The 13819-nt window shown below is 42.0% G+C and overlaps 1 protein-coding gene and 1 long non-coding RNA gene across 2 annotated transcripts in view; one reads left to right on the top strand and one right to left on the bottom strand.

Annotated features, from left to right (window-relative positions):
• Nucleotides 1-4371, top strand: part of SORL1 (sortilin related receptor 1) — an 87962-nt gene extending 83591 nt beyond the window's left edge. Inside the window, exons 47-48 of the mRNA XM_087939151.1 lie at nucleotides 364-576; nucleotides 1483-4371. Of these exons, the coding sequence (XP_087795277.1) occupies nucleotides 364-576; nucleotides 1483-1550 (281 nt within the window). The 3' untranslated portion in view covers nucleotides 1551-4371. The remainder of the gene's footprint in view (nucleotides 1-363; nucleotides 577-1482) is intronic.
• LOC148125063 (uncharacterized) overlaps nucleotides 1-13819 on the bottom strand; it is a 558115-nt gene that overhangs the window by 322174 nt on the left and 222122 nt on the right. The gene's annotated exons all lie outside the window — the stretch shown is intronic.

Here is a 13819-nt window from a genome sequence, read left to right as displayed (position 1 = left end):
TAATATATAGATAAAAAGAAAGAACAACGTGTTCAAAATCCATATATACAGTGTGTTGCCTGGTTACATTTCTTGGAGTAATATTCGTCATAATCGTAATAATAGTCTTAAATGATAATTTCATGATAAAAGTGTTTTTCCCTCATAACATTGATACATATTAATTAGTAAAACTAATCAAAATTAATAAGTTGCAATAAACAACCCTGTTCGGGAGATTAATCTTTCTCTTGTAATCTTTGAATTTCTAACTCCTGTTTTTCTTATTTAAAAAAATTTCTCGGTATCAAGTGAATCTTTGTGAGTTCTATTCTTTCATCTTTTCTTCTTTTGCCCTTTCCCGTCCTTCCTCTTTTTCTGTAGATGGAGATGCCAGGGCCTCTATATTGGGCAAATCTAAGGATGTTGCTGCCATCGTGGTTCCCGTCTTGTTTCTTTTACTAGTGACAGTGGGTGTTGGGTTTGTGGTCTTGTACATGAGGCATCGAAGACTTCAAAATAGCTTCACGGCCTTTGCCAACAGTCACTACAACTCCCGACTGGGTTCCGCCGTATTCTCCTCTGGAGATGACTTAGGTAAGTGAGGTCCGAGTCTTAGGAATGCTTAGGTGGAATTCAGAAGCACTGCTGGATTTACATCAAGCCTTCAAATTGGGTAAACTCTACCTGGACTGCGGTTTGGTATTCATAATCAGCTTGTTAGATTTCCACTGCAGCCATTTCCAGAGTCCATTAGAGTCTGGTGAATGGATGGATGGATGGATGGATGGATGGATGGATGGATGGTTGGATGGATGGATGGATGATTTAACTTGGGTTTCTTTATTGAGTTTGGATTAAGTAGCTTCATTGGACTTTTCATATATAAAGATAGATAAAGAGAGAGAGAGAGATTAGATGAGAGAGAGAGAGAGAAGATAGATAGATAGATAGATAGAGAGAGAGAGAGAGAGAGAGAGAGAGAGAGATGATAGATTAGAGATAGAGAGTTAGAAATAGATATAGATAGATACAGTTAAAAATAGGGAAAGAGATGAGAGAGAGAGAGAGAGAGAGAGAGAGAGAGAGAGAGAGAGAGAGATAATAGATAGATTCTCCTTCCCTTTACATAATGGGTCTACAAATAGTTATAAGCTGTCCCATCCCTATTTAACAAGAATACTATATTAAATAAACAAATATTCCAGGTGGGGAGGATCTCTATCCGATGATCAAATTGATCCAACATCCGATCATAATATATATGTAAAAGGTAATATAAAAGAACACTCAACAGGTTAGACCAAACATTGCACTAGTCTTCAAATTCCCCCCATTAGCCGTTTTTTATTGGGCTTTTCCAAACTGATGATTCTATGGATCACAATGAGGAGGCAAGGATGGTCCCCAGTGATCCCTCATGCCCACCTCTGCACCTCTTCATGCCTTGAGTGTCTCTCATTGTCACCGTGTGTCAATAAACTTTGTGACTTGGTTTACCAGGAGATGAAGACGACGAAGCCGCCATGATCACGGGTTTCTCAGACGACGTCCCTATGGTAATAGCGTGAAGAACGTTTCGGATTCTGGAGAGCAAAAAAATAATAATAATAATGGTGTAAATATTTTATTTGATAAAGAAAAAAAAAGTCAACTGTTTATTTTAAAAAGAACAAAAACTAAAAAGCACTTTTGAGTTGCAATACATTATTTTTGTATCGGCTGAAAAAGAAAACAAAACAAGAAATAATGAGTACACTTTGTAGCACACGGCTGTGAAATTTCAAATCAGGTTGATGCTAGTTCTGTGATTGGGTTTCTTTCCTTGTTTTTTTCTTCCAAACTTCGATTTCCTCTCAATGCTTCCTGAGCACACCTTTGATTCTTTTTCATCGGCAATGACTTTGATCCTCTGAGAACTTGGGAGCAGTGGGAACCCTGGGAGGCTTCTTCTGGCTTGATGTCAGAGGGAAGTCAGATGAAACCAAAGGATAGTCCGTCATTAAGAGAATCCTTCCTTGCAGTGCGCATTGATGAAATGGTGTGGCCAAACGATGGAGGGCAATAGAAGAAGAAGGGGATGGCAGAGAAGGAGGTGGCTGGATGGACTCACTGAAGCTGGAGGATGGTAGAGGACAGGAGAGCTTGGAGGAACGTTGTCCATGGGGTTGCGATGGGTCGGACACAACTTCACAACCAACAACAATGAGGTTCTTTGTTGCCCTGTGTGGCCTCTGGAGATTCTTAGACGGAGTCCTCCAGGATATGGTTCTTCCAAAGCTGCTTTTTTTTTTTTCAGGAGGCAACTGGACTTTCTGGGATTTTTTTGAAGACGTTTTGCTTTTCATCCAAGAAGCTTCTTCAGTTCTTTGACGACGCTTCACTTCTTCTCCAAGGATGAAGAAGCTTTTGGGATGAGAAGCGAAATGTCTTCAAAGAAAAAACAGAAAGTCCAGTTGCCTCTTGAAAAAATACATTGTCCTGCATTCCACGTTAGTGACCGTGTTGGGCATCGCGTGGGACGGAAGTATTTCCACTTTCTTTTTTTTCCAGGGTTAGACCGCTGCAGATTTCTTTCCACCTTTTGAGTTGAAGTAATGAGTCCAACAAGAGACTGAACGTTGTTAAATCGTTGTCTGTGCCAGCCATAGGATGCCAGTCCCTTATTCCTAGTCTGACCTCTGCAAGTTGACTAGATATTATTCAGAGATTTGTAGATTTCCTTCTTCTGCTCCTTAAATGATGATATGGATTCTCACCTTTTGGTAGGAGATAACGTCTCTAGTTTTGGCTCGCTTGAACACAAAGCACAGGTAAGATTCCTTAAAAAATGCTCTGAAGTTGTGCTGAGCCAGAAGTTGTACACTGCTTGAAGCTCTTCTCTGGTACTGATAAAGGAGAATATTTGTAGCTCAGGGTTGATATGAGTGGTCCTTGGTGTTCTCTGAGCTTGCTTGTTTCCTTGCAGATGTTTCCTTATCCAACTAGGTTGATGCTAGCACTGATGTTGCCTACTTTGGGTAAGGAAACATCTGCAAGAAAACAAACAAGCTCAAAGAACACCAAGGATCTACTTTTCCCTGGGTTCTTTGGAGTCATTTCAGACCAAACATTGGTAATTTTCTGCAGTTTGGATCCTGGAAATAAATTGAAACAGTCTTACCCACCTTAAAGCAGGATGATCACAGTTTGGAAAGAGGACATCGAAGTTCCAGATCGCAACCTGGAAAAGCCTCAAAGAAAATCCCAAGGATGTGGTAGGCTCTGCTGCCTCTCAATGGACCTTCGTTTCCTAAAGAAAGGGTCTCCAAGCTCGGCAACTTTAAAACTTGTGGACTTCAACTCCCACAATTCCATGCTGGCTGAGGGATTCTGGGAGTTGAAGTCCACAAGTCTTAAAAGGGGCCAAGTTTGAAGACCCCCTGCTCTAAAGCAGTAAGCCTTTGGTCACCATAATCTTCCTACCACTGTGGGACGTGACTTGAGTCACTTAGAAAAGTTCTGAGAAGTTGATTCCAGATTGAAGTCAAGAAAAGAAGAAAAGAGACGAGATAGGACCTTTTCTACTGCAGGAAGACCAGGGCATAGATGCAGAGAACACAATATGGATAGCTTCAAGGATGGGACTGTAGAGTCACAAATGCCATTCTGACTTCCTTATCCTCCTCTCCTTACCCAGTTTAAGTTTCCTAATTCCCGGGATGGAGTTATTCTTCATTTTTTGAAACATTGCTGCTACAAACCCATGTAATTTTCAGGGACATTTGCTCAAAATCTATACCCCCAAATTCATGAATTTTCTTCAAAATAACCTCGTTCTCTCAGGATCAAAAAAAAAAAAAAAGTTATTTAAAAAAAATGTTCAGGAAATCTATAATTATGTCTATATCTATAAAGAGAGAAGAAATCGTTTGTTCCTGAAGGTTTTACATTGACTGAAAGACGAAAATTATTTGTATTATGTTTTATAGGAGGGGTCGGGTTTTGTTTCTGGATTTATTTTTTATTATTTTTGATTGGTTCAACTAATTTATTAGGAAATCTGCTTTTGATCAGAGTTCCAGATTCTCAGTCACGCACATGATTGTTGGTTAGCGACACGTCACTTTAATCTATTTTTTGTGTGTGTGTGTGTGCAAAACTTTGGGTTCTGTTTGTTTTCCATCTCCTGTAAGTTGCATCTGGCATTATTACCACAGTAAAACACAAAACACCACCTATTTTTTAATCTCTGGATACTTTTTCATGCTTTGTGAGAAAGTAAAAAAGGTCAGGCGGGTAGAATGAAAAATCTGGCTTAAGTTGTCACACCGAGGGCTTAAATGTTTTCTGCGGATTACTTTGCACGTGTTCATAGATGCAAAAAACAAAAAAGGTACAACAATTCTCTTTCGTTCTGTTTTTGTCTTATTGCTTTGTCGGGAGTCTGCGGACACGGAAGCAGCCTCAAGGGGTTGGGATACAGCCCCCTTTTGCAAACAATCCTTTATAGGAAATGGGACTTTCCGTTTATTGACATGGAAACGTCAATACAAACAACATACTGCTTTGCGTCACGATGATGATGCTTTGGTAGACTGAATGGCTCCCCAAATGTCCTCAAGGAATCTTTGGACTGGGATTCAAACTCTTCCATGCTTTTGAAGCTCCACAAATGGTATATGATACTTTGGGGGCCTCCCTGGACACTTAGATTGTCCTTCAAACTTGTTTTCCTTCGGCCCACTTTTCCTCAATCGCAGATGAAGTTGAGGCAGGGTGGAAAGGGGAAAAGAGATGTTTGCAGCAGGTGGGGAATATTAAATCAGAGGCTTTGGGTCACGTCCTCTACAATCCTTTGGCACCATCTGTGGTTGCTGAAGCTGCTTCAGTTGAAATCCAGAACATTTGCAGGACGAAAACCTAGTTGCCTACTTCTGCCCTCAGTCTTCAGATCTATGTCAGAAGCACTCCGTGAATGAAGGTAAATAAATGTGTCCCAGGCAGAGGTGGTATTCAGCAGGTTCTGGCCAGTTCTGGAGAACCACCAGTAGCAGAAATTTTGAGTAGTTCTGAAAAGCGGCCATTGGCACCTCTGACTGGCCCTGCCAACCCCATCTCTTCTCTGCCTCCCATTGATTCCCAGCTGATCGGCTGGGTCTCCTTTGTTTGCCCCGCACAGGAGAACAGAGCTGGAAAGCAGGTTAGTGGGGTGGGGTGGGGAGGGAATGGGGATTTTGCAGTATCCTTCCCCTGCCACACACACCAAGCCCACCAAGCCACACTCACATGACTGGTAGTAAAAAAATTTGAATACCCACTACTGGGTCTCAGGATAATGTTGCAGGATCCAATCTGGGTCAGTTAGTGGGACCAGAGTTTTAGTCTTCCAAACCTTTGGACTCATAGTGGAGCCGATCCACAAGGAACTTCCCCCTTACCAGAAAAGACAGAATAACTCAAAACACACAATCTGGTGAGAGAGAGAGAAATTCCCGAGGATGGGTTCCACCGTGAGTCTGAAAGTTCAGAAGACTAAACCTCTATTCCCAGTGACCGATCTAGATTGAATCCTGTAATATCTCCATTTTCAGATCTCGGAAGTTGACCCACAAATCTATGGAGGTTAGGAACTCGTAGCAGTGCCTGGATAAAGCGGGCCTTGGGAATCCAATGCCCCAGATGGATTTATTTCCACCTGGAGTTTTGATCCATTATTTTCAATACCTTGACCAGGAGTGGTCACTTCCCACATTGGTTATCTTCTTGGGATGCCTTGAGTCCCCTTTGACATCGGCTAATTTTGAAGAACAGCAATTGGAAAAGCAAAACAAAACTTTAAAAAATGGTTCGCAGGTTGCTCAGCGGTCCAGCTGAACTTATTTTAAATGCTATTAAGTTGACGGTGTGTTTGCTGTTACTTTCCCTTCCAAGGACATGTTTAGATTAAAGAAAAATTGCTGAGATGAAAGAGCAGTTCTCAATAGCAGGTATGCGTAAAACCTCTACATACAGAACAGAATAACAGAGTTGAAAGGAACCTTATAGGTCATTTAGTCCACCCCCCTGCCAAAGCAGAAGACCCTACTCCATTTCTGGCAGGTGGCAGTCCAGTCCCTTGAAAGCTTCCAGTGATTAAGATCCCACAACTTCTGAAGGCAACTTCTGTTTCATTGGTTGATTCTCTTATTTCCAGGTTGAATCTCTCCTTGATCGGTTTCCATCCATTATTCCTTGTCTGGCCTTCAGGTGGCTTAGAGAATCGCTTGACCCCCTCCTCTCTATGGCAACCCCTCAAATATTGCAAGACTGCTATCCTGTCTCCCCTGATCCTTCTCTTCACTAGACTAGCCAGGCCCAGTTCCTGCAACCGTTCATCGTATGTCTTAACCTCCAGTCCCCTAATCATCCTGGTTGCTCTTCTCTGCACTTTTCTAGAGCCTCCACATCTTTTTTTAATAGTGTGGTGCTATTGCACTATGTTTCTTAATTGGATGGTGCTGTGGATTTGTAGCTATGCAGATTTGACCCCAAAGCCAAACCACAGCAACTAAGAATATCTGGTAATTCTTGACTTCTTCAACATCCGTTAGAATGTGGTTTCCCACAGACAAAATTATTGACTTGCATTCTCCCATGCAAAATTCTTGATTTGTTCAATGTCAGTTAGAATTTGGATTCCCCCATACAAAAATAATTAAAAAAAAAAAGAATAGCATAATCACGGCAGATTTAGGGGGTTTCATTTGGAGATAAACAGATTCCAAGAACCATTTATACCACTAAGTGAATGCTTGCCATTAGATGGGGGGAAGAGGCACTTTCAGCTTTAAATAAATTTCTATTTTTGTGATCGCTTTATGCACAGAACTGTGCTTGAAGCTTGTGTTTTTTATTGTGTCTGTTGTAACTATATCAACACTGATTGGTTTGCCCTTAGTTTTATACAATTCTGAGCTATTTCCAATGGATGGATGTGAGGGCAGAGCGTTGAACCTACATTCTCTTCAGAATCTACCAGTTTAAATATTCTTTCCAGCAAATGATAGACCATAAATTATCTAGATTAGAGGTCTCCAGACTTGAAGACTTGTGGACTTCAACTCCCAACATGGCTGGCTGAGGAATTCAGGGAGCTGAAAGTCCACAAGGTTTAAAGTTGCCAAATTTGGAGAGCCCTGAGCTAGAGACGATGTTCCTCCTTATGGGCGGGGAGGAGGAAAGACGACCTTGCTGAGAACAGAGATTTGGTTGGGATGTCTTAAACCTGATCGCTGTTCCAATTATTCTTGTCGTAAGAACCAAAATTGTTGGGATGGGAATTTTTGGGGGGAGGGTTCCTTGAACCGAAAGTGGATGAATTCAATAATCTTTTCGAATGTGTTACATGAATGCGGCAAAAGGCATGCAAAAATTACATTTTCAGACTCTTGAGATCTCACGTCTCTATCTTGTGTTTGTCTTCTGAGGATGCCTTTTAACACTTAGACCCACGTGAAATACTGCCGATTGCAGCATCAAACATGCTCTTGACTCATGGCTCTTGACGGTTATAACCATCTTGAAAATTATCTTGAGTTGTTGATCTCTCTCTCTCTCTCTCTCTCTCACACACACACACACACACACACTCTCTCTCTCTCTCTCATCTATCTCACTCACCTATTATCAATCATCTATATCTATCATCTCTCCTGTCTGTTTACATCATCTATCTCCCAATCATCTATCCGTCGGTGTATCTCTATCATTGTCTATCAACTAGTCTCTGTCTCTGTCTCTCTCTGATATGCACACACACACCTGTCATATATATCTATCATCTACCTATATCATCTATATCATCAATCCTCATCATTATATCTATCTGTTTATATCTATCTATCTATATCTATCTAAATCATCTGTCTGTATCTATCGTTTGTATATCATCTATCCTTCCTGTCTCTGTCAAATAGCATTGTAACAGTTTGGGTAACAAAAACGGCCAAAATGAAATAGTCCATACACAAAGGCTTGACCTTAGAAAGGGAAAAACTCTTGCAGAGTTGACAGAGAGGTATTGCGCTCCTTGGGCCAGGGGCCAGTTTGACAGTCAAATCCGGCAGGTGGTGCTAAAGAGCAAAGGAAGAAAAGCCACCAAAAAAAAACCAATACAAAAAAAATCCATCTGGAATGACAAAAAGCAGATGTGATGCACCTCTTGCCAATAGCCTTGAGCTTTTGTGCTTCCTAATTAAAGTCAAAACAGTCGCTGGTATTGGAGATCAGGAACACCAACTTCCCAGCAGACCCAACGTCTCTCGGATTTAACTTTTAAGGCAACCATCTCTGGGCTATGAACATCTGGAGAACAGTTAGGATGGTGGCTACAAGAAAATGGAGGATTTCTTTTTCTTGTTTGCTAAATGGTGACGTCACTACAGTATTGACTACCCAGATGTGGTAATCCTAGCTTGCCTGCTTCGTTCAGCCCACCTGAAATGAATTTGCTTTTTTTTTCTGCCTCTTGGTTTTAGTTAGGTCTCCCCTGACCTATCTTTGGCTGCTTTTCCATCAATTCTGTTGCTTCCCTACTGCAAAATAAAATAAAATAAAAATAAATTGAGCTATTCAAGGCAGAAATCAGTGCTGCATATTATGCTATTATATGAATAAATCTAATTTGTGTGTAGTTTAAGTCATTCAAGCAATGTAAACAATGAAGTATCATTGCGACGTGAAATCTACCTTAATTTAATTGTTTAAATTATGTATGGATGTACATAGACCATTTCATTATTTTAAAAACCTCAGTACAGTCCATTTTGGCCATAATAATAATAATAAAAAAGAGACATCCTCCTTGAGAACAAAGCCAGGGGCACCTCTGTTTTTCCAAAGACCCCTCAAGCTATGTTTCCAACAACCCATTTTACAGCTAACAGAGACCCAGCATAACATTCACAATGTTTTCTATCTAGGATTAAAAACTCTCGAAATGTGCAAAATGGGGAAAATTGGCATCCTTTGAAAGAGCCTTAGTTGGGCTTCCATTTCACATATGTACCATTTCCAATTTTTTTAAAATTAAAAAGCTGCTTGTGAAAAATAAAAGCATTGAGGACGATAAAGTATTGAGATATCAACTCTTGGGGGGGGAAATAGCCTTCCTGGATTTGCTTAAAGTGCAGAGCAAGCAAAATATGAATTATTACCATCGAGAAACTTAGTACCAGCAGAATACACCAGTGGGCAGCATTGGCTCCCTCCACAAACTCAGACACCGGTCTCTCGCTCTGGATAATACTTTGGGTGGCATCCAAAAATTATTTGTTCCAGATGAGTTCTTGCTATTGTAATATTTTGCTTAACCCAACCCAATCTGAATGAAGCCAGCACAAGAATACAGCTGCTGCTATTATTATTATTATTATTATTATTATTTACTCGGCAAAACGAGAGGCCAAGTTCTTAAAGAGCCAAAGATCCTCTATTCACATTTTGACAGCTGTTAGCCTTTTGACCTCCCAAGTTGACATTAACAATAGAACTTTTGTGGAAGGAATATTACCAGACTGGAACTGAATATATATATTGGACTGAGATGCCCAAATCTGGATTACTCTTTGAAGATTAGAATTACCAAGTCAAAGGAGAAGGACAATGATGCTCAAAATGATACCTTAAATCACAAAGAGATACTTGGGTTTTTGCCACGTCACACGTCTTCATGATATATTGACAATTGCATCCGAAAAAAAACAATTATCATCCCTCCTAACCAGATTTTAAACATAGCGGGCTTCATTGGGCATCCTTTGAGCCATTTCTGTAGCCCTTTACATTTTATCTGATCAACAGGTTATCGCTGGATTTTTTGAGAGTGTCCGGAAAATATAAGGTAGGGTAGATTGAACCAAAAGGATCTCTGATCCGGGAGTCACTGCTTGCAAAGTGATCAAATACCAAAGATTGCTTTGGAGCAGGGGAGGAAATCCGGTGATTTATAATCTGTGCTTAAAATGGTTTCTGCAAACCATGTGCAAAATGACTCAAGAAAATTCTTTATTTCTTGGCATCCTTGTCAAAACAAATGCATTCTGGGCCTTAAGGGCACATGAACAGCTCCTCACGCTTAAATAGGCTTGCATTAGAGCAGCGTGTTTTCACACTTTGTAGCTTGAACTCACTGTAATATTTTTCTTTGTGGTTTCTTCTCCACTGAGAGAGAACTAAAGATGGATGTGAGTAACTCTGATGAGCTTCCACAAGTTGCTTTTTGTCCTACCCTGAGGTGCTTTGGAGAATAAATCAAACACCCTCTTCCCTGTGTCTGCCACTCAAGGGCAACCAAGATGATGAGGGGACTGGAGGCTAAAACATACGATGAATGGTTGCAGGAACTGGGCCTGACTAGTCTAGGCAAGAGAAGGACCAGGGGAGACAGGAGAGCAGTCTTCCAATATTTGAGGGGCTGCCCCAGAGAGGAGGAGGGGGTCAAGCTATTTTCTAAAGCACCTGAAGGCCAGACAAGGAATAATGGATGGAAACTGATCAAGGAGAGATTCAACCTGGAAATAAGGAGACATTTTCTGGCAGTGAGAACCATCAACCCATGGAACAGAAGTTGCCTGTGGGAGCTTCATCCCTGGAAGCTTTCAAGAAGAGATTGGACTGCCATCTGTCAGAAATGGTGTAGGGTCTCATGCTTGGGGAGGGGGTTGGACTAGATGGCCCACAAGATCCCTTCCAACCCTGTTAATCTGTAAATCTATTAAGTATTGAAAGACTGTCTCCCCTAAGCCTTCTCTTCATTAGGCTAAGCATACCTAATTGCTGGTCCATATGATATGATGAAGTTGGCATGCTCCAGGTCTCAAATGATTCAACAGTGTCATCTGATGGGCCCCAGGAAAGGGGACTTCTCAGGAATGGTCCCTGTCTCCTTGCACATAATTTCCCACCCCCTTCCCCAGGATTCATAATAGCTGCCACTCTGACTCTGTTTAAAGGAGCCATGCAAATCTGGCTCCATCCCCAGGTCTGAGTTAGGATGGATGGAAGAACCTATTGTGACATGATTTGGCTTTTCTACATGGTTGTTGGTTCTTCTGGTTTGTTTGGGGTTTTTTTTGGCTGAGATTGCCCAGGATCATAACCAGAGCCTCACCTGGAAGACAGTAAACAGATATATGTTAATTGTGGGATGGGGTGGGATGGATGGATGGATGGATGGGATGGATGGATGGATGGGATGAATGGGATGGATGGATGGATGGGATAGATGGATGAGATGGGTGGGTGGGTGAACAGATAAGACAGTCAGTGGAAGATGGAACATTTAGGACTGAAATAACATTTATATTACGATAAAACGTATCATAATATTTTTGACTTCTGCAAGCATGCTGCAGTTTCAGTTTTGTTTGAGGCATTCCTCATATTTAGTTATCCGGAAGGAAACGCCTTTGTTTTAAAATAAAACTGGCAGATGCCATCTGCTCAGAATTTGCATTTAGGGCGGAAAAAGTCAAAAGAAAAGAAAGCAACCCACATTGTTGTTTCAAAGAAATTTGCCGGCCAATTAATTCGGGGCATTTTGTTAAGTTGATTTAACTGTTTTTCAGCAATTAAACAGCATGCATTCTCAACACAGGACATTTCAGTTCCGAGCCAGGTATATCCACCCAGCAACCTGGTGTGCATTGGAACGTACCTTCTCTAAGGTGGTGATGTTGGGGCTTTGCTCTGACTATCTGGATGCTGGATGGACTCCTGTAGGAGTTTGAAATCTGATATACTTTAAAGAAATGGGAAACAATATCTGGTGGATGGACTATTCATTTATTTGCTAAGAAAATGTATATGGCCGCCCAACTCACTCATGGTGACCTTGGGCAGCTTACAAAGATAAAAACCCCAGTCCAAAAAACCAGAGAACCCCTGTCATGCCCCTGTCGGAGTCTGAATCTGAGGAGGAAGACAAACAGTTGACAGGAAGTGGAAGAGTGGCTCTGTTGGCTGTGGAGGAAACTGGGGAAGGGCAAAGTCCGGCTGGGCAGAGCAGGGGAGAGGTAGAACAAGGGAGAGGGAGTTCAGAAGAAGACCCAGACCCACCCCCTCTTCATCCTATGGCACGCAGGGAGGAATGGAGAAGGGAGTAACATGGGTTGCGTGGCTTACGGGGGAGGAAAGGGCCTTGATTCCCTTCATTAGCTACATCTGGGAAGACAGTTTAAAAGAGATGCATGCTGAGTGCGGCAGCTGCTGGGAGAAAACATGAGTTTATCTTATGTTGACTGTGGTTATCTGCGTTCCTGGCATCCTCCCAACTGTGTTGAATTATGGCCATTCCTTCACATCTGGAACTCCTTCTCCTGCCCTGCCGTACTAATTACCTCATCTTGCCTTGATTGGGCTTATAGTTACAGTTTTTGTTGACCATGTTTTGGACTTGATTCTCTGCATCCAATGGCTGTTCCTCGAAGAGTTTTTTCTCCAGCCAGAAAGTAACCAGGACATTGGGGGCAAAGTTGGAGCTAATAAAGGGACTCCTACTGATTATCTGACTGTGTGGCCTTTGTACCATGCCCCGGGTCATCACAACCCCACTCCCCCTCATGACAACAATCAAATCAGCCACTTGATGGGTTCCCATGGGGTCCTCAGGCCCACTGGCAAAGCCATGTCTTCAGGGTCTTCCAAAACAAGCCAATCCTATCTCTGCACGGATGATGTTCCCCAGGGAGGAGGCCATCACAGAGAAGGCCCTTCTTCTTGGTCCCACCAGGAGATCTTCTTAGGAGGGCCCTTCCCCCCTCCCCAAATCATCCCCTGCCTCCACACTCTGATGGTTCAAGTAGATATGACTGGGAAAAAGACGGTCCTTCAAATAACCTGGTTCCAGGCTCTAGGTAGAAGATTTTCTGCTTCAGTTAAAACCCAATGCTGCAACTTTCTAGAAGCAGAAATGGAATCATATGGTGCTCAGTTCATATCCAAACCACACCATCTTCCATTTCACAAGCTATAATAACAGCTTGGAAGACAAGTTTGTCATCAATGACCTCGGTCATTTCCCAGTTTGTGGTCTTTTGACCGCCCCTCTTCCAAAGCTGCCAATAGACATCTGTTTCTCTAAATGCCCCATTTTTGGGTCTTCTAAAGCCCTGTAGGCTTTGATATTGCTGTGATTTTTCATCACCTGTGCAATTGCTATTCCATAGTGCGAGAGGTCTTAAGACATCTGGAAATGCAAGGAAAAGGTGTGAACTCTATTTAATTAGTTCAAGGGCTTGAAATGCTGTCATCGTTTTGCTCCTTATTATAAGATTTATTTTTTGTTTCTCATTGACGTCTTGGTTGCTTCTCTTGATACTTCGCCACTTCCGTTTAGGTTTCTTAACTCTGGGTAAACTTTAATAGGATTGGACCAGGGTGGGATTCAGCCAGTACAGACTGATTCGGGTGAACCGGTAGTTCCAGCGCTGAGCGAAGTGCGTGCTCACCAAACCGGTTGTGACACCAGTTGAATCCCACCACCGGATTGAACCCAGATATCTCTGCTATCTGGATCCACACTAGCTATTCCACTGGGTCTTTACTTGAGTTGTAGGAGTGTCAGCATTATGGGGAGAGCTTTGATGGGGGATGCGGACACAGGATAAGTAGGAGATGAAAGAAGACTTGGAAAAAGTCCATTTTAGCCAGGGTGGTGTATGGTGAAAGCACTGATCTAAAAGACCAAGGTTCAACTCTACCTCCTATCGTGACATCCCAGTCACTTTCAGTCAGTCCAATCTGTAGCCTAAGGATTTTGTCAGAGAAGGGAGGCCACCTTGGATTGCTGGAGAAAAAACAGGATGGAAATACAGCAGAC

Source organism: Pseudonaja textilis, chromosome 9 (assembly GCF_049901715.1).
Source record: "Pseudonaja textilis isolate UNSWEBS1 chromosome 9, rPseTex1.2, whole genome shotgun sequence".
Taxonomy (NCBI): domain Eukaryota; kingdom Metazoa; phylum Chordata; class Lepidosauria; order Squamata; family Elapidae; genus Pseudonaja; species Pseudonaja textilis.
Note: the sequence above shows the minus strand (reverse complement) of the source record. Positions and strands in the feature narration are given on the sequence as shown.